Source organism: Alligator mississippiensis, chromosome 11 (genome assembly GCF_030867095.1).
Source record: "Alligator mississippiensis isolate rAllMis1 chromosome 11, rAllMis1, whole genome shotgun sequence".
NCBI classification, from domain to species: Eukaryota; Metazoa; Chordata; order Crocodylia; family Alligatoridae; genus Alligator; species Alligator mississippiensis.
The window spans coordinates 69,965,039-69,986,209 of NC_081834.1; the positions used below are offsets into that span (position 1 = coordinate 69,965,039).

Here is a 21,171-nt window from a genome sequence, read left to right on the forward strand (position 1 = left end):
TGGTGGGAGCACACTGGTAGCTGATAAGATGGGACAAAAAGATCCCTGCAGAGATTTCCTTCCTGCTAACCAACTCCCAAAGACTTTCCAGGGCTGGGGAGAGTATTAATCCTAGCCAAACTACTGCAGCGAGTATTGTTCCATCTCATTATCTCCACAGTTTCTTTCCAGTCCTGACCTCCATAATTAATATAAAAATGCATGAAAGGGAAAGGAAGTCCCACAACACGTGAACATTTGAGCAGCTCGTGGGTTGTGAAGGTCACTCTTTCAATTGTGGAAATTAATTCTAGCATAGTAGAGCACACCATTAGGTACTGATTTTTATCTAAGAACCATCTTAATTGCCTGACTCTTTTTTTTCTTGATAAGTTAATAGAGAATCCTGTTATCTAAAAAGCCCAGGGTCTATTGTTGTATGCATAATAGAGCTGGCTTTCAGTCCACATTAACACACCTCCACTGCTCCTTAACTCATCTGATGGTGTCAGGAAGTGACCTGCCATTAAAATCAATGGAATATCAAGCCTGTGTGGACCTTTCAGACATGTCTGTATGGGAAAGTAATTGCGAAGTAGACCAATGTGTGAACTACCATGCATTAACTCCCCATGTGGGCACTTAGTGCATGCTAAAAGCATGCCTTTGCCACTATAGAAGCACGTCCTATCTGGCACATCCAGGCACAACAGTTCAGACATGCCCTAGAGCAAGGGTTAGCAATTGTTTGGGCCTGTGGACCACATAGAGGGTTTGGGGGAGCTGTTGCGGGCTGCAACAGCAAGCCCATCCCTCCCCACCCCAGTTCACCAAACCTCCTTATGTGGGATGGGACCATGGAGGACAGGGAGCTGGCATGGATGCGGGCAGGTGGCAGCTTCAGCAGAGGCAACTCAGCTGGGGCCACCACCTGCGCCACCCATGGGCCACCCTTCTACTCTGAGGAGGGGCTGGAGCTGCTGCCTGGCTTCAGCGACAGTGGCCCAGGCATGGAGGAGGTGGCATCAGCTGGGCAGAAGCTGGTTCTGAGCGTGGGAGAAAACGGGGACACAGAAGTGGATGCAGTTGCCTCCTCCTCACTGCCGCTGGGTCCTTCTTGCTGCCACTGCCCAGAGCCCGCCACTGGGGCTGCCCTGCAGCTCCTCCCCGTCACCACTGCCTTGCCAGGCCTGGGTGCCCAGTGCTGCTGGTGGTGGAGGTGGTGGGGAGAAGCCCCAGGGCAGACTTCAGGCAGAAGCAGCAAGAAAGGCCCAGCAGTGGCAAGGGGGAGGCAGCCATAACTACTGCCAGGTCCCACATTTTTCCCACACCCAGCAGCAGCTTCTGCCTGGCCACCACTGCCGCTCATTGTGGGCAGGTCCGGGATGAGTGCTGCAGGGACCAGGACCCTCTGCACGGGACAGACTGGGGCTGGGGCAGTGTGCTTAGCCTGGGGCTTGGGTCCTGCCAGGCAGAACTAAAGGACATGCCGCAGGCCAGACAAAGTCCCTCTGTGGGCTGAATCTGCCATATTTTTCCCACCCCTGCTCTCAAATGCCTTTGTAGTTTGTTCCATTTATTGTACAGTAATGGTGGGAACACAGGGAGTTTGTGTGGACTAGCTAGTATAGTGCAAATCCACACCTCAGCTTATATTGCAGTAGCTTTCCTATGTAAAGCAGCCCTTCAATGAAGGGGATGAAAGTTTGTCACAAAAAATATCGAATGCAGGGTAGTATTTACCATCCTGGTCCTAGTGCAGTAGCCAGGGCCCCTGACAGACGTTCAGTTAAAGGTGCAATGGGACGTGATCCACGATCCCAACAAATGCGCCTAGTGCCCTGACACACATGATTGGGATCTGATCCCCAATCCCACAACTATGCCCTATTGCTGGTGCCAAGGGGAGCCCGAAATTTGAGCCTTGAAGGGCTGTTGTGCACCCCTGTGGCTGGGCTCACCAGTCAGGGTCTGTATGTTCCCAGCTGCAGGAGCACACATGAGCCCTTTGAGACTCTCAGGGCACTTCCAGGCCTGGGAATGCCACACATTTCATGTATGGCCCGATGGGAACCAGCCACAATGTTATTGCACAAAATATGCATAATAATGTTATGGCCTTTTCCCTGTTTTATCGCACCATTCATTGCATAAATGTGTAGCTGCTACTTAAGACACAATTAAATGATTAATCACGCCTTAAGTGTAACATCTGCCAGGAGCCCAAGGAGAAGCAGGGATGATAGGAAACCTTGTACCTTCGAGCTCCCTGCCTGCCAGAAATTCATAGCCGGTTTAAGCTACCCCTGCTATTTTGATGCTACACAGACCGTATCCCACTGCAAGCCAAGTCGGGCATTTTCTTTGTGTTATGAACTGCTAAGTTTTCCAGTGAATCTTAGTGAAGGATATGATCAAATGTATGAGACAAAATGGACTATCCAAATCTCTCCCAAGTCTGTAAGCCACAAGGTACTGTCAGTTCCAGAACCGCTTACTGCTGTCAATTAACCACCGATAGATAGATGTATACTGGGACTCATTGACTTTAATGAAGTTAAAACAGTGTGCACCAGCTGAAGACCTGTTCTTGGATGTATTTTTGACATCCTGCCATATCATTTCCCTACCCTGGTTCTGAGAAATGCTGCTCTCAGCTTCCCATTTACCTTTTATTTCCAGCTTCGGGAGATAAAACTAAGGGTGAAATCTTGGTCATACTCCTCTGGCAGTAGGAGTCTTGCCAGAGATATCAGTGAAATGAGAAGGGGCTCGAATCATCAAGCCCTTTGCTGACAACACTTACCTTTATTTATTTGCTTACCGTACACCTTTCCCCCAAATATTGGCCATTGAAAGTGGGGGTGCACATCCTAAATAAGGAAGCTAACCTGAACAGTTTGGTTAAAAAGGAATTATTTTCTCCTTCACTCTGCCTTCCCAAAGGAGGTGGATGTCTTTTTGGGGTGACGGAGAGTGGGGTGTATGCGATTTGCAAAAATATGGCATTTATTTTCCATATATTACCTAATCATCACAGCATTTGTTATTATAGTAATCTAAATGCTATGTTACACGAGCAAGGTTGCTACAGTTAAAATCACCTGGCACTAGCATTATTGCCATGTATTGCTAGTATATGATGTTCACTAATTTACTGTAATTATGGAAATCAAAAAAACTACTTAGAATCGAAACAAATGCAGAGAGTTTAGGTACAACTCTGTTGTTAAGACCTTTTTTTTTTAAATGGCAATAATTAAAGTGAATGGCAGGTATGTCCAGTTCTAGTTTCATTTCCACCAGTGTAAAGTCAGAGACACTCCAAAGGGGTAAGTATAATTACCTCAGATAAATATTGCTGTAAGGGAAGTCGGAATCTAGCGCTGAGTGGTGTTTTCTAGACGTCTTGCTTGCATTTTTAATATCCATAGCACACATTAGAATGCAGATCCATTTAATGAAAAGAGAGGCTCTAGTCTCTTGGGTAAGCTAAAGAAGTTAAAAAATATATAATCAGAGTGCGGAGTGAAGAGTGAATTTCTTACCTTGTTAAACCACAAAACTGTGCTCTTTCACAGAGAATTAACAATAAGAGATGGTGAAATGGTAAAAGAAATGGATAAAATAAGAGCACAGCTAGGTAACGATAAATATATGTATGCATTGTAACTTGCACAGTATATCGACTAAACTGGGTAGAGCTTTGTACCTTAGTGTATTACCAATCTTCACAGGAACCTAAATGAAACTTGGCATTTTAATTTCATGTCTGGTTTATTTAAAAAAAAAAAATAAAAAAAAAAAAGGGGGTTCTATTCTATAGTGTCAGGTTATTCTGCAATGAGATCTGTTTCTCTAAAGAACATCATAACTTGCAGTTTACAAGTCCAGTTCTATGCTTAGACAGCTGTATTTAAGTTAAATGGAACAGAAGCAACCCTGCAATCTATATAAAAAGACTTGTTTTCTGCACATTTTAAGGACAGAGCAATAAATCAAGATTCCACATGACAAAAGTGCAAGAGATCTTCCTGCTGATAGCCTGCTACGTTAAATGCACTTCATAGTACATGCTGGTGATTAAAGGGCAAGAAGGTGTCTGCCAGGTAATCGCCTCAAATGATATTTTAGTATTATTTATGGTTTCCTGTTATTTTCAAGGTAGGATTAAAAAAGCACCTAGGAGATAATGCTGAAACAAATATTGGAAAGGCTATTTTTGTCCCCAAAACACTTTGCAGCAACTGTATTTTACAGTAAGCTTGCTGTCCTGTACAATAACTAGATCTTTCAGCTGAAACATAAAATGTTATCCTGTTGTGCCTTTCATTGCTCCAACACTATGTGTGTTAAGTTATTTTTTTTTCCCGTAAGAGAATATAGTCTTTCCTTTTGAAGTAGCTCAGCTTTCACTAACAGCGAAACAGGAATTTGCAGGTACGCTGTACATGGGTTAAGTGCACAGCAGTGAGACTGAAGAAAAAGCTATGTTACCTACCCAGACTATGCACTTACCCAAATCAAGATAACCAATAGTCATTAAGTGCACAGAGCCCTAGCATTAGGAGCCCTGACACAGACTAGCTCCCATCATTTTCAAGGCTTCTCAGTTTCGGGACTTGAAAAGAAGTCTTGGAAAATGACTAGCTCCTGTCATTTTCAAACCTTCTAATAGCAGCCATGAAACTGCTTGTCATTCTTCAAGACCTTTAAGAGCAGCCCTTTGATAGCTGCTTTCTCTTTACTCCTGGCTCCCATTATTACAATTAATTTACAAAGTGGACATTGGAGCGAAAGGATACTACACACTTAAGTGGTTTATGCACTTAACCAATATGCATTTGACAAGAACTGATTTTTTTTTTTATAATGTAAGCAATCGGCCCAAAAAACTGAGACTGGCACGGTGTTGTGCTGTTGAGCGACGCACACATTCACTGTGGTTGTGAGAACACTGGGATTGATCTTTGTGATGTATGCCAGAGCAATCAGAAGCACATCTCCTATTCACCTAAATACTTGGAATTTAGGCCCAAGTGGGAGAGCCTACAAAGTGCTCAGCATTCCAGGCCAATTCAGGAAAAGTTTCCTAAATGTTAAGCATGGGCAATCCCATTCAGTGATCTACTTCCATGCCTGTCGTGAAGCACATGGTTTGCCAGCTCAGTACACGGTAAGCATCAATGGTCCAGACATTGCTACCTTCCATTGCTACCTTTCTCTTCCTTACGGACTGTGAAGGTATTTCTAAAGAAGTCAAAGGCTGCCTTTCTCAGGATGATTGCAACCTGTCTAATGTACAGTCACACGCCATATGGTGATCAGACGTACTGGAATGCTCTTAGGGAAACTTTTGGATAGACTCATAAGCAGGGATGGGTACTTTCTTCCATTGCTAACAGTTTCACACACCAGGGGAAAAAACGTAAAGAGAACTGAGGCCTAAAGCAGCTTCATCCCGTTCAGTTCTGATTCTGTTGTGTGGCTGAACCCTTGCTCTGGGAAAAAAAAAAAAAAAACCCTTCAGGAACCAGACAGTGGGAGCTCCAGCATGAGGCATAAAGGTTTATTCAGAATTAGAAATTGTGATCTGTACCATCACAAATAGCTGCCTTTCAGTGTGCAGACCCTATGCATCCACAGCATTTTTCTGAGTCAAACCTGCATGATTTATAGACATGGAAATCCTTCCCAAAAAGTTTTAAGCATAAGTACATAGCATTGCCATAAGCAAGACACCCTACAGGACAAGCATTTACCTCTGGAGGCACTGAAAGCATGTTGATTGCAGGGAATCTGCAAATAACCCACAGCTTTTCCCATGAGAACTGGTGAGCCATTTTCTAGTTGAAAGCTTATGTAGCAAACCTCTGGGAAAGGTCTGATAATATGGTTTGTTATGTGAAATCTTCAACCAGTGTGAATTTAATGAAAATATTTACTCCAATAGATGCTGTTTTATAAGGCATTTAAGCATGTTAGTGGCATGTGTGGGCTTAACAAATGCAACAAAATTTGTTGCTTTCGCAATCTAAATTAAATGTAAATCCACCGAATATTCTTGTCTTGTTTGCAAATTTTCTCATTAAGGAATGATTATAGAGATCTGCAGAAATCCTGGGGCAACCACTCAGTGAAGGACTGTTTTCATACATTTTCTTGCATTTTTCTTGGTTTTAAATCATCTAAGCCATAGGGGTTTCCACTGTTTCCCTTAAAGCAAATAGTCCACTGTCTGAAAAGCAGCAGGCTGATGTATTTAACAGATCTCAAACTGTGGTTCACAGAGCTCCTTCTGTTCCTACGTGCGAAACATGTCAGTCTTCAAGCAGCCATGCTTGTAAGCAGTAGGTGCAGCGAGAGGAGCTACCTGCAGCCCGAATAAGGGCTCTTTTATGGTTTCCAGAAGCCATTTGGACTTTCAAATCCTTCTGTACACTTTGTGCTGCTTCTGCTTCCTCTCACATCTGTTAGATTTCTGCAGGAAACCTTCAGCTGTGATCGGATTTGTGGATGGCACCAAACCTGGTAGGATAGTAAACACGCAGGAGGATGGAACTGTTTTGCAAGAAGAGAAGAATAGCACTGGAGTCACAGCAGTGGGATAAAATTCAATATTAAAAAGTGCAAGGTCGTGCACTTGAGAGATTGATAACCAGAATTGCTGTTCGATGCTCATTAGCTGGGAACACCTGAAAAGGGGGAAGACCTCAGGCCACTGGCTGCTCACAGGTCTGGGGGTTTTGTTTCAAACAAAGTCAGGTAATACCATGGTGCAACGCACCAAAAAGACCCCAGCCGGGTGCAATTCTGATCGTTCCTGTCCAGGAAAGACTGCATCAGATGCAGAGAAAGGCTCTTTTGGTAGAACAGGCAAGTCCAAAGAAGTGTGGCTTGCTGGACGCAGTGAAACGAGGGCTAAAAGGGAACAGACTGGAGCCCTGGAAATACCAGGTGGGGAGAAGGGCAGGGTAGCTCTGCACCTGACACATTAACCAGAGTAGAGAGAGAGAGATAGCGATAGATAGCAGTCCAGCTATTGATCGACTGATTGAGAGCAGTCGATAGCGATTGATACAGCTAGCCTTAGACAAGTAGCAAGACTAATAGCAAGAGCTATAGCTACCCATGGGCAGATATACGCGCCGCCAGAGCGTTAGGCAGACAAGGCACTTTATCCGTGGATGTGCCATGCCGGCGATCCGCCGCTTCCGAGCGGACCCGACGCGTCGAGCCTGCTCCGCACGTGAGCTGAGGCGCGCTGCGCTGTGCCACACGCACGTGTATAAGCAGCAAAACGCTGCGGAAAGCAGACGGCGTGCTTTTGAACGAAAACACCTCAGAGGTGCGCTCATGTACAAGCGCGCTGCCATTTTCTGTGCGCTGACGTGCATTTCGCCACATAGACAACTGCGTGCAGCATGCCTCAGGTCACCGAGCAGAGTCGATGAATCGGATAAGTAAATCGGTGTATATACGCCCACAGCAATTAGCAGTAGCTCGCTGTGTGGATAGGTAGCGATGGAAGAGGTAGTGATCGCCGGGTCGTTAGCCAGAGGTAGTGACTGATTAGCAGTAGGCGGCTCCAGCCAACTGTGGATGGAGACCTGTCACGACAGCCATTAGCAATAGCGACCGATTAAAAAGAAAAGCAAGAGGCAGCTGGAGCCAGAGAGGAGCAACAGCTAGCGATGGCTACCGCCGGCTGCGGGGAGAGGGCGACAGGCGGACACAGCCCCGCGGGCCACTGAGGAGTCCCAAGGGCGGGGGGGGCGGGGCCGGCGCGCGGCAGTTGGCGGTTTCGAGCGCGGCCCCGCCCCCCGCACGCGGAAGTTGGCCGTTTGGAACGTGGCCCCGCCCCCCCGCGCGGCCGTCGGACGTCTCGCACGCGGCCCCGCCGCGGCCCCGCCCCGCCCCGCCCCGCACGCGGCCGTTCGGCGTTTGGAGCGTGGCGGCGCGCGGGCCTGCGCGTTGAGGGGACGGCAGTGGGTCAGGCCTGGTCGCGCGGACCGCCGCCTCGGGCGCTGTGAGGGGCGCGCTGCCATGCAGGAGCCGGGCAGCACCCCCCGTGCTGCTATGGAGGAGGTGGGGGCGGGGCTGCAGGGCACCTGGCTGCAGAGGGTGACCCAGGAGTGGCCCCTGGACCCAGCCGCGCAGCCTGCGCCGCCCCTAGCGGTGGTGGCTGTGGAGCGGTACCTGGGCGGGGGTCCCGGAGCAGCTGCCTCGGCCCCCTTCTGCCCCCAGTACCACTACGACGTGACCCTGGCGGACGGCACCTGCCAGCGCCAGTGCTACCTGGTGCCCCCCCTGCACCGCCTGGTGCAGCGCGGTGCCCTGCGGGCCGGCTGCCAGGTGCGAGTCGTGCGCTGCTCCTACCTATACGATGAGCGGCAGCTGGGCCGCGGCTTCTTGTGCCTGGAGCAGCTGGAGGTGGTGGGCGACCTCCCGGCTGCAGCCCTGGGCTGGAGGGCGCCACCCGCCGAGAGCTGCCGGCTGCCCCTGAAGGGCGGGAGGAAGCATTTCCTTCCCCTGTGGAACACCGACGACCCGTACGGCGACCTGTGGGTGGTCGAGCAGCCACCGGGCCAGGTTGACGTTGAGGGTGAGTGGCGCCGGCACGTGGGCAGTGGTAGCACCTCTCTCCTTGGCACCAGTTAGGCCTTGTCTGGAGTCTCGGCTGTGCTGGGAGCCACGTTTCAAAAAGGACGTGGAGACGTTCGTGAGAGTCCAGAGGCCGGCGCCAAAGATGATTGCACGGTCACGTGAGAAGAGGCTGAAGGAGCTCACCATGATTGGCTAGTCTGAAAGGCGATTGAGAGGGGACCTGTTAGCAGTCTTCAAATACTTGAAGGGCTGCCATAAAGAGGAGGGAAAGTGCCCCTTCTCTCTTGCTGCAGTTGGCCTGAACCTGTGGCCTGAAGTTGCAGCCAAGTAGGTTTAAGTCGGATCTCAGGAAAAGCGTCTTCACTTCTAGAGCAGTGAGGCTGTGGAAGAGATGCTGTGGGGAGTTGTGGACTCGCCATCACTGGAGAGGTTCAAGAGGAGGTTGATCAGGCACTGGTCGGGGATGGCCTGGGCATAGCTATGCCTATGTCCTACTATGAGGATTTCCCAGGCTTCTGGGCCTGCTTCCCCCCACTTCCTGCTAACTGCATCAGGGTTTTTTTAAGCCTCCCTCAGAGACATTGGGTGTTGGCTGCAGTCAGAGCTAGGGGTTGTATCTGTGCTATGCCCATGCTTTTGCTAGGACCAAAGCCAGAGATTCATGGCTAGAGGGTTTTGCCCCTCTGCTCAGGGTAAAATCGCTCAGGAGAGTTAGGGTCAAAAGAATTTTATCCCCTGGTCCGATTGGTATGGACTGGGGGGTCGTGGTTGCATTCCTCTGCAGGGGGGGCATGGGCTTCTCCCTAGGATCTCGTAAGTATATATTAACAGAAGCAGGATGTTGGCTACCATGATTTCCTGTTACCCATGGCAGGGCTAATGGCAGTTTTACCAAGAGTTTAAATTATGGATCTGTATAGGATGGTTTGAATAGGAATGACCCTGCCTCAGGCAGGGGGTTGGACTAGATGACCTCTGAAGGTCCCTTCCAGCTCTGCTTCTCTGTGATTCTATGAATTCACCTTAGGGTCTTGTTCACTGGGCATTGCTATACGTTCAAATGAAAGCTGGATAGAAAGCAGCTATCGAGTTGGTATGCATTTTCAAGCACTAACTTCGTAGATGGTTGGCTCTTCTTTGTAGTTGGGTAGTGATTTTTATCATGTGATAATTACTTTTCATGTGTGGCCAGCCTACATTTCTTGTATGATTAACCAGTTAATTGCATAATATGTGTAACATGTAGCAGGGACCACAGTGTCAGGCCCAGAATCCAGGCCATGGAAAATTGATCTGTCCTGTGGATCACCTAGCTGGCGTTTCTCAAGAGGCCGTACCTTGGGAAACATCTACTTCTGTTACCTTTGTTTGACGGGGTCCACAACAGTCACAGAAATTATTTCTGTTGTTTGTTGATTAACGGTTACTTACCTTAGATGGATAACATGAGCTTTAGTGAGCTGAAGCTCACGTCATTTGATGCTGTGAAAGGATGTGCACAAAGCAGTGCATGAGAAGGAGAGAGAAAAAAACCCTGGATCAGAGGCCGGACCCTATTGTGTTGTTTGCTTAACAAATATGTTTGATCTCAACAAATGAAAGGTTATGTTTCCTGCCCACCAAACATAAACAACCTAGATTGCATCATACTTAAAAGATATCCCTGCTTTGTTTCTAGATATTTGGGAAAACGTTTTAAATTAAGAGCCACTGGCTGGTCCCTGATCTTTTAGTGTGCCCAAAAGTGTTTTCTCAGAATATTATTTTTAAACAGGGGCCTATATCCATACTTGAAGTAAAATCTGAGCTGAAATATCTGAACTGCAGTGCCTGCACGACCCGTAAGGAGATATTTGCTACAGGCCCCTGCCAGTGCATGGAGGTGTGAATTGTGCTCGGTGTAGAGAAGTGCCAGGTGCTGTCACGCAGAACATGACCGGGGGCCTCATTCATTGAACTGTGTATGTTTTAGAATAGTTTTCCACTGCTCGTGGTGATGGTTTATGTGCTGCAAATGTGGTACTCGCGCTTTAGACATATGTCACCACAATTTAAAAGTATAGTCTGTGCTATGAACAAATGACTGAGAACTCAGTTCCAACATGTGTGACATTAGCAAACAGATTCTTATGATAGAAACTTTATAAAAATGCACAACATTTTGTTCACTTACCAAATAGTTTGCCACAGATGCAATGTATGCAGCACGTTTGCCACCAGACATGTTAAGATCTGACGTTATGAACTATTTTATCATTTTGATTTTTCCATAGCATCCAAATTAATCTCCCTTGGTCATCTGGAAATGAGCTGGAGAAGCAGAATTCACTTCCCTCCCTTGCTTGTGAGAGTCATGCACAAATCTAGACTAAGGTACTATGGGAAACCTGACAAAAGCCTGGACGTTCCATATCAGGTAAAAGAGCAACATGAATTAGACCTCTCATATGAGTAGCTCTAAAATGTATGGAAGCAATTTAATTACCATATGGTTAAGGTTCATGCATTCAGTAACAAATAAACTCTAAAAATGTTACTTTTATACAAGCGTAGCCATTTAAAATATGGAACTGATAAATCCAGGTAGATATGATTTCATGATTGAACCTGCAGTTTGGTGACGGACAGTCACAAATAACAGTAGTGTAAGAGTAATGATGTAGCCGTGATGGTCTAGCATTTATGCAAGCAGCAAGGATTTCTGAGGGTGATGTTTTATTGAGCCAAACATGTAGTTGGGATAGTTAGGCAAGCTTTTGGATGCAAGATGTTCTTCATCACGGATAACGAAGTTTTCTAGAGTATCGTGACAAATTGTCTTTTCAGCGGTTGAATCTGTGTGTTTATTTGGGGAGAGAAGAATGTCTTTAAGGTGCAGAGTGAGTAATAAGTTGTTAGTTTGATCCTTTAAAGATTGCAAGTATCTTTATTAACGTGAATGGTGCACTAATGCCATTAAGACCCTCTTTTTCATAAATCTTTATTGATGCCTGATGAGCTAATAATCCACTTTACTTTTTCTCTGCATTTTCTATTTTTATTTTCTTGTGTACCCCTACCCAGGGTATTTCCTTAACCACCTAAAAGAGGAACAGATTAAGGTGAAACTGATTGTAACTCTTTCTGTTCCTTTCAGCACCTAGCAGTGCTAAGAACAGAAATAATTACATCAGTTGGATTCTCATGCAGGGAGGTATAGATTTCTTGCACTCCTCTTGTTGAATTTACGCTCTTGGTGCTAACTATGGCTTCAAGTAAGTGTGACTAGTATTGAAACTACTAAGCAAACTACTGTGAAGTCAGCGGGAATTGTAATTGTTATTTAAAAACAACAGTTCTCTTTTGTGTTACCAAAGGTCAAACACATATTTTTTCCCCCCTCTCTTAGGCTTATTTTGAAGTTGCTGACAGTTCAGGCATGATATCAGTGGTTTTGTGGAATTCCTTATGTCCTGAATGGTATAACAGTATAAAGGTTGGCACAGTGCTTCTACTTGAACAGTATGCTGTCAAAACCAGTTATGCATGTAAAACACAGCCAACCCCAAGGGATTCGCAGATGAAGAGATTTGCTACAATTGGTTAAGTATTCCAGAAATCTGTTCCGATTCAATGAAGTGTAGCTGTATAAAGAAGGGTGGTGTGTTGGTGTGTGCTCTTCCTGGATGGAATGAAAAGTAAAGAAGCCAGGGGCTGGGCTGGGGAGTCAGTTGCCAGGAAGATTATAATGTGTCAAAAATCCAATGTCTTTGTTTAGTCCATGATCTCTAGTATCCAGCAGGTTGATGAAATGGAGCTCATAGGCTCGTCTCTGGGAAGTGTTGTGTAAGTTTCCCTTGAGGATCAGGACTGAGAGATTGGAGAGAGAGTGGCCCTCCTGTGAGAAATGTGCCCCCACTGGTAACTGGGTGTTTCTGTCTTTGATAGATTTCCAGTGTGCACACATTCTGGTGCGCAGTTGTTGTTTGGTTTCTCCTACATATCTTCCATCAGGGCATTTGGTGCATTGGATGAGGTATATCACATTTCTGGAGGTGCAGCTGTAAGATCCTGGGATGCTGATGGCTCTGTTGTGGGGTGTAGTAATTGTGGGAGTGGTGGAGATGTGTGGGCAGGTTTTACATTTCTTGTCCTGGCACAGTCTGGATCCTTTTGGTGTGTTCTGGGCTGGAGGAAGTTTGCTTCTGGTGATGAGGTTGGCGAGGTTCGGTGCTTGTTTGAAGGCTAGGATGGGTGGCTCTGGGAAGATCTTTTTAAGAATAGGGTCTCTGCGTAGAATGGGTTGCAATATTTTGAGGATTTTCCGTACAGGTTCAAGGGAGGGGTGATAGGTCATAACCAGCGGTGTGTAATTTATGGGTGTTTTTCTTCTGTACTGCAGCAGTTCATCATGTGGTATCCAGGTGGCTCTTTCAAACGTGCGATCTACCTCTCTGGAGCAGTGTCCTTGCTGGGTGAAAGCCTTTTTAAGATTGGTGAGGTGGCAATCCTGGGTGTTCTCTTCAGTACAGATGCGGTGGTTTCTGAGAGCTTGGCTGCATATCACAGGTTTTTTGGTGTGTTTCGGATGATTGCTGGTTCTGTGCAGATATGTATGTTGGTCTGTGGGTTTCTTGTATAACGTGGTCTGTATTTTACCCTTCTGGATACTGATCATTGTGTCTAAAAAGGGGATGTTGGTGCTGGAGTATTCTAAAGAAAGTTGGATGGAGGGATGGTGACTTGAATTTCTGATGGAACTTGATCAGAGATTGCAGGTTCTCACTCCAAATGATGAAGATGTCATCGTTGTATCTTAGGTATAGTAAGGGTTTGATGGTGCAGTTCTTGAGGAAGTCTTCTTCCAGGTGGCTTATAAAAAGGTTGGCATACTGTGGGGCCATTTTAGTGCCCATAGCTGTTCCCATCTTCTGGAGGGAGTGTTGATTATTAAAAGTGAAATTGTTGTGTGTGAGGATGAAGTGTATAAGATGAGTAATATCTTTGGGTCTGTATTCTGGGTTGTAATCTTGTTCCTGTAGATACGTAAGACAGGCTTGGATGCCATCGTGGTGTGGGATGTTGGTATATAGGCGGGTAACTTCCATGGTGGCTAGGAGGGTGTTGCTGGGAAGGTGGTCTATGTTTTTAAGTTTCCGTAGCAAGTCTGTAGTGTCTTGGACAAAACTTGTTCTGTGGGTGACAAGCAGTTTTAGGATGGATTCAACGAAACCTGATATTTCCTCAGTTAGGGTCCCATGGTTGGATATGATGGGTCTGCCAGGGTTCCCTTGTTTGTGGATTTTAGGGAGCATGTAAAAAGTCCCCGGGTTAGGTAGCAGGGGGATCAAGGTCTGTAGTTTTTCTTGTAGTCTTGATGGAAATGATTTGATGGTATTGTTGAGTTTTTTGGTGAAAAGGGGAGTAGGCTCTTCTTGTAGTTCTTTGTAGTAGGTGGTGTCAGAGAGCTGTCTCTTGGCTTCCTTTATGTAATCCTCATGGTTTAGGATGACTATGGCTCCTCCTTTATGTGCTGGTTTTATTACTATTTGGTGGTTAGATCTTAGAGATTCTATGGCCTTTTTCTCTGGTAGAGAGAGGTTGTTGTGGTGGCGTGTGTTGCTGATTATTTCATTGTTCATTCTTTCCCTGAAGCGGTCAATGTAGCGGTCAAGGTTAGGGTTTCGTCCACTGCAAGGCGTCCAATTTGATGTTTTTTTGGGCTTTTTGGCATTGATCCTTTCCTGAATGTTGTCAGAGGATGAGTTGTTGTTGGGAGTGGGTTCAGTTTGGTCATGGAAATCTTCTTTGAGGCGCAGGCGTCGGAAGAATTCTTCTAGTTCTGCACATTTTAGTATTTTATTAGGGTATTTTTCTGGACAGAAATTTAGGCCTTTAGAAAGGCCAGATTTTTCAGTTTTGGTAAGCGTGTGTGTGGAGGATTACTCATATAAGCTGCTATGATGCAGCTGTTAACCTGCATGATTCTGTAGCAACACAAGTGTAGCAAAACCACTCCAGCTTTACCCCTGCTTCATTCATTATCCAAGTTAGGGTGACTTAGCTAAGTTGCACCACTGCAGGATCCAGCAGAGGAAAGTATGAGATCATAGCAGTTGATGCATGCTTTCTAGGCACAGCCCAACCCCACATTTTTTAAAGCAGCAAAACAGATCTGTTCATATTCTGTGTTAGTGTAGCACCCAGATTGGGTGGGTGCGTTAAGTACTCCCTTTGTGTCTGTGACTTCTGTCCAATGCACTGAAGTAATAATGCCATAGGGAGCCCTTGATATGCTGATTCTGTTGAGGAAGGAAATGACTTTCTCTTTGCTGTTTCCCAGTGTGATTTAAAGCCAAGGAATGCCAGTGCGCTCTGTGCAAAGTACTGACCTCCCCACCCTGGGCTTTGTCATCAGCAGTTCTTTCTCCTGTCCTGAAAATGGACTCCCTTTCCCTAATGTACTCGCATTTGAATTAATCAGTGACACCCTTTCAGAAAAGCCACTCCATTTCCTTGAATCAAGCAAAGCTGTGTACTGGAGAGGGATGGCATATGTCTTAGTCTTTTATTAGTGGTGACAGTTTTGCTAATGTAGTTGCCACTCTGCATGAAAATAAACAGTATATGGTACTGCTCAAAGCTGTGTATTTTCTGCCTAATATATTTTGCCTTAAGACCAGATCTTAGCATCTGAAGTGTTTATGATGAGTTGGCAGGAAAGGGAACTGTTCTGCCAGACAGGGAGATTTTGGTGTGGGGGGAGGGGAAGAAGATGAATGAAAACTGTTAATGATTACAAGTGAGCCTAACTATAATTATAAATTGTCACAGACCTTCCTGCAGCAAAGGGGCATAATAAAATATGCCAGTCCGAGAGGACTTCTTATGTAAACAAACTATTTTTAATGGCTTGGTGGCATTCCACAAGCGTTAATGTGCAAATGACAACAGGGCAATCAAAATCAACATGAGAAGTAAGACCAAGAGGCTGTAAATAGTAATAGCTACACAATAGGAGAATGAAGACAGTAACTCGGTGAAGTGTCATGGGGCATCTGCAGGTTGCAGATGTACTGTAAAAAATGACCCATCTTCTTTCCTCTTAAATGTGTACAGTATTTCTTGTATTTTTTTTTCTCCTTTCAACAAAGAGTTACTCTTTTTTTACTTAAAAAATACATGTCATAGATTGATGGATGAGCTGTTTTCATGGGCCCTGTAAAAATAGAGAATAGTACTGTAAACTGCAAGAATATCAGAAAAATCTGTAGGGTAATAGATATGGTCCATTTTATATCTATCTGAAAATGCGTTTGCTTTGTTATATTTTTCAGAATGATCCTGTCAGTGAAATGTCATATTATAGTAAATTGCTAAGATGTTGAAGATGTATAAAATAGCTTGATTTGAATATTCTTTTATCCATACAGCTCAGAGTATCACCTGCATAAACAGACACCATAAACCATCCCTTTTTGTATCACCCAACCCTGTTTCCAGTGAAAAATGGTGCTGCTAACCAAGCTGTGTACAGCCTGAACCATTCTATTTGCTATGTTTAACTTTTCAGATGCCGTGGAATGGCACAGAGAGGGAAATAGCAATGCAACCTCTACTTTCTTTGTCTTCTGTCCCCATGACATCTGGTTCCTAACTGCTCGGGCTCATATCAGAACTTGTGCCAGTGGGCTTTACCTGCCTTCCCTTTTGTTTCATCTCTTGGAATTTATCTGAAAATTATGGTGCTCTTTGAGGGTGAAACCAGTAGACAGAGTGGTTAAGAGCCAGTCAGTATTAATATCAGTACTAGTTGACAGAACATACTGAAAAAAGCCTCCCTGGCCAGCAGCAGATTGATCTATACCAGTAGGTTCAACCTTGGGTGCCTTGACATTCTTTCAGGGGTGCCATTCAATGTTAGCACTGTTAGGTGTGCAAACATGACTCACAAGATCAACTCCGTTTTTAAATAGGGCTCTGTAATGTTAAAATGATTCTGACCTGTTGTGATCTGAATTATTTGCAACAGGAGAATTTCTCTGTAGTCCAAGAAAGGGAGTGAAAACTAAGAGCTGGCATTTTTCAAAGAGTGCCTTGAGTGTTTGAGTGGTGTCTCAAGTATAAAAAGGTTGAGAACCACTGGTCTATGTAGTGCTTTTCCTATATATGTATTTCCCCTTTCTTTGTCATGGTTGTAGTCTTTATCCACATAGAGATCTAGAATCAAGGGGGTTTGTTAGTAATTTAGAAAATGTAATTAAGTTGTTTCATTTTATTCATTCTGTCAAAATAAGTTTTCCATTGCTCAAATGCATTTTCATGCTTAAAATACTGTTCTGTCTGTTTCCCCCTCCTCTTTCCCCCTCAGAAATCAGCCTGAATTTTCGAGATCCTCCAACTAAAATTACTGTTATTCCCGAATCAGTGGTTAAACCGGAATGGAGATTACCTGAAGTTAAATACCGGTTTATAACTAGGTAAAATAAAGATTTCTATATTTCCTGAAGGGTGAATTTTTGTTAATTAACATTGAATATTGAATGATATTATAGAAAAAATATAATTGTGTCCCTTGACCCCCTCCACCCTTTCTCTTCGGTTTCTCATTTAGGAATTTTTCTGAGTGATTTCCCTTTTGAGTCATTAACAAGTGTGTGTGTGTGTGTATAAAAAACATTCTCCAATTTTTATTTTTAGGTCTGAACTGGATGACTTACCGAACAGTCATTCCTGTGATATAATTGGCCTTGTGACATTTGTGGGACGGACTGAACGGACAAAAAAGAAAGGTTTCTTTAATAAAATTTGTTTTAAATATTTGACAAAACTTATAGTTTTAATGGTGTAATTGTGTGTGTGTTTGTTTTGGACAGGACATGGTGAAGATTTTTGGACAAGCCGCTGGGTACATGTTATTGATGGGACCTCACATCAGCCATTAATAATGGAATTGTTTGCCACATCTCAGCCAGATGTGTTTGAACGTATTCACCCAAGTATTTATCTTTTATAATATTGTGATAATTGTATTTTCTTTTTTATTTCAATGCAAAATACATTCTTAGATGACCATGAACTTTGAGCACCAGACATCATTACCTTAAAAAAGATAGCAGTATAGATTTTCCTTATCCCGAATCAAAAAATAAATGACCTGAATGAAAGCAAACCCAAACAAGGCACCCCTCAACAAAATTGGTAACCAGTACCATGCCATAATGTGCCCAGTACTCTAGGTAAGATGGGTTGTTTTACTCTGGTTCAGACAAAGTTGAATGAATCTTAGTACGTAAGAGAACATCTGACTGACACTCCCATTCTCTCTTCCGAGGTGAAGCCCTTCTCATAAAAGTCCACTGACTCTATAGCTATGTCAGTTCTGTATAGTGGGGAGGTAGTCTCTCAACTAAACAAGTTCAAAGCCATTTAGAGCTTTATATGTCACAAGTAACTCTTTAAACTCCACTCAGAAAACAATATGAAGCTAGTGGAAATCACAGAGCACTAGTGAAGTGTTTGGAAGGATAATCAGGTTAATAAGGCTCCCTGTTTGTTCATAATCTTCAGTTTCTGCATTGAGTTGTTAAGAGAGAACTTTGTGTTCTTGAGTTGACCTGAGGTAGAAATAATTGTAGGAACGTCAATAAACATTGCTAGGAACATACTGACCAGGTGGAGATAGAAATTCTGGTTTCTTTATGATTGTCTAATAAAAGCAATGGCTCCAAGTACTGCCTCCAGCTACTAATATCTACTAACAAATGGAGAAACATGCACCATCCGTTAGATGCGCTAATGCAGTTATTGGCTAGCTCTCATCCATGACTGTACTCCCCTGATCCCTGGTACTTGTCAGAACTGGCTGACAAGATGAGAGAGTGCATGCAAAATCTGGATATAATTGAGATGCATGTAGTACCTACCCCTCGGCTCACTTTTCTGAGGGACTTGCAAAGATAGGTTAGAACACTTGGTAAATGTATATTTAAAGTCACTTCAGGATGATAAACAGTGGCCTAAAACTACAAGATCTCTCAGCCAGGGAGAAACAGCTACACCGCAGTCACGTGATGCACTGGTCCTAGAGCCTGATCAAACATACGGTGAAATCAGTGGGAGACTTCCCGTTGACTTCAGTCCATTTTGAAGCAGATCTATAGGCACTAGAAAATAGGATTTTAGAATTTTTGTGCTCTTTTTATTCTAATTGTTTTTAGAATGCATATGATTGTCAGAATTCTCATATATAGAGAGAATGCACATAGTTTGACTTGAGAGAATATACTGGTAAGACTTCAGCTGAAGTCATTAGTAGCACAGCTGTACAAATCAAGCACTTCATTTTGTGCATAAATAGAGATTTGAACACATAACTTTTGAGCACTCAAGTTTGAAAATTTTCATCTAAAACTTTCATCTAACTGCACCATATACTGAAGTGATGGATTGGTTGCAGGATATGAAGCATGTGCATCTTTAAGCTGCTTATTTGTACGTAGAGCAGACTGAGACTTTTTTTTGTATGAAACAAGTCTATGGTTTTAGCCTAGACCCCTAGTAGGTAAGAGTCTATATCACAAGGACTGCAATGACACTTTCTACCCACATCAGCAATCCTAACAAAGTCTAAGAATTGACTGAACATTAGGAATTAACTGCATATTCACTCCAGGGACTACTTTCATGTCAAGGATAAAGTATGTTGAAAGACACGTTAGGAAATGTAGTAATTCTCTGTTTTATTAAAAATTCTATTGACTTGGTTAATATATTTCTGAATATCTTTTCCAACTGCTTAGTCAAGATAATCCAGACCCTATTTATCCTGCTCTCATTAAAACGACCGAACTGAATATTTTTATTCCTAGGTATGATTACTTGATTTCATGTCATTAACTGCAGCAGCTTTTAAGGAATTTTTATATTCTCTAGTATTTAGTATTTGGTGTTTCTTTTCTGCTTTGAACATGACTGAAGTTGATGTATCTTTTTGTCCAGCTGTACCAACTTCAATAACACTTTCTTTCCCTTGCCAACAGTGATTAGTATGCATCACAGAAACATCAGTGATCTGAGTGACTACAGCTCTAACCAGGGGAGCGTGATGAGAGTTCATGGCTAGGGGCAAAGAAATAAACTGCTGTTTCCCATAAAATAGTCACTGCTGTGTTTCTGGGTTAAGGGAAAAGGGGTATGGATTGGTAGGGCTTCTGTGACGAATAGTGTCACAGCTGTTAACCTCTTTTAACCATCACATTCTTTCTCAAACATTGACATTAAAATGAGTGAAATCAAATGTAAAATTGTACCTTACTTTTAACTGTTACTTCTAGTTGTTTGCATTGGCTGTTTCTTCCCAGTACCTGATAATAAAGAACTAGTTAGTTCTTCCATTGGGCAACGCCTTCTGAGCTTCAAGCTTTCTTTTTTTGTTTATAGTAGAAAAGTAATATTAAGACCTTTCCAAAATTTTCATGGGAAAAAAACAAGACAGAGAAGGACCAATCAGTAAACTAACCAGAATAACTGATAGCCTAGTATTTCTGGGGCTCATATTGGAAACCCCTTCTCTGCCAGATTCAGAACAAAGACTTGAGCCTAGGTCTGTCACATTCCAGGGAAATCCTTTAATCCACATTATATAGAATCAGTGCATCCCTCTCTCTTGCCTTCCAAATGTTTAATCATTAAAAAAAAAAAGAGGGCTCTTCGCATCCAGCTCTGATTGCTAGAATATAGGAACTAGGGGCTAACACAGTATGTGGATTTCAAATGATTTTGAATGTTTTGGGGAAATCATGAAGACTTAAGTTCTTGTGAATAAATCAAATAGGGTACTAAACTAATATCCCTGGGAAAATTCAAATTATTATAGTTCACCTTGTAAGCAGCCTAAAGAAAGAGTGGGTTTGTTTTTTGTTAACACTGTTATGGCATCTGGGTGGTTTGTTTTGCCTAATTATTAATCTGTACCTGAATATCACATTCCAGAGAAAAAACGTATCTATATCTTTCAAGTAAACTTGCTTTTAATCGTATCACAGCTGTTTAGGGCCCTAATCTTGCACTTGCGCGCGCACACGTGCGCGCGCACACACACACACACACACACACCCCCCCCCCCACCAGGATATCCTTGTTGCATCTTTAACAACTGCAAATCCAGTTAAATTTCACATGGCAATCCCTTAACACAAAGTTAAAGATTAAGCATATATTTCAGGGTTTGTAGAACCGGGAGCTAAGCTATCTTTGTTTTTAGTATCCATTTTGATATGAGAAAACTTTGAAACTGCAATACTGTTAACGGTATATTATTACCAACTGAATTTCTTTCTTTCTCTCTAGTGATGTACTTAGTGTGTACACAGATGAGAGTGGTACGAAACATCACTGAACATCCTTTAACCATTTATCTTACAACATCGAATGAGAGTCAGATATTCATTACAGGTAAATGCATTTGTTTTAAACAAATAAATTTGTATATGGTTATACATCTACCGTTTTAGGAAATGAGATCCTGGAGCTGTTATCCTCAAAACTCACAGAGATAATATATACAGAAGAACAGCAGTCTGCTTTTATAGCAAATTCAGCTAT

General features: G+C 43.6%; 1 protein-coding gene across 3 annotated transcripts in view; it reads left to right on the forward strand.

The window, feature by feature from the left end:
* Positions 1–7,316: 7,316 nt before the first annotated feature.
* Positions 7,317–21,171, forward strand: part of LOC106738664 (RPA-related protein RADX) — a 35,628-nt gene continuing 21,773 nt past the window's right edge. The window contains exons 1-7 of one of the 3 annotated variants that reach the window (XM_059715368.1): positions 7,317–7,412; positions 10,860–11,002; positions 11,975–12,167; positions 16,937–17,045; positions 17,266–17,357; positions 17,442–17,564; positions 20,917–21,021. In XM_059715368.1, coding sequence (XP_059571351.1) covers positions 10,892–11,002; positions 11,975–12,167; positions 16,937–17,045; positions 17,266–17,357; positions 17,442–17,564; positions 20,917–21,021 — 733 coding nt within the window. In that variant the 5' untranslated portion in view covers positions 7,317–7,412; positions 10,860–10,891. Of the gene's footprint in view, positions 7,413–7,896; positions 8,585–10,859; positions 11,003–11,974; positions 12,168–16,936; positions 17,046–17,265; positions 17,358–17,441; positions 17,565–20,916; positions 21,022–21,171 lie in introns of those variants that run through there. The other 2 variants (XM_059715367.1, XM_059715365.1) reach the window with 2 other exon arrangements.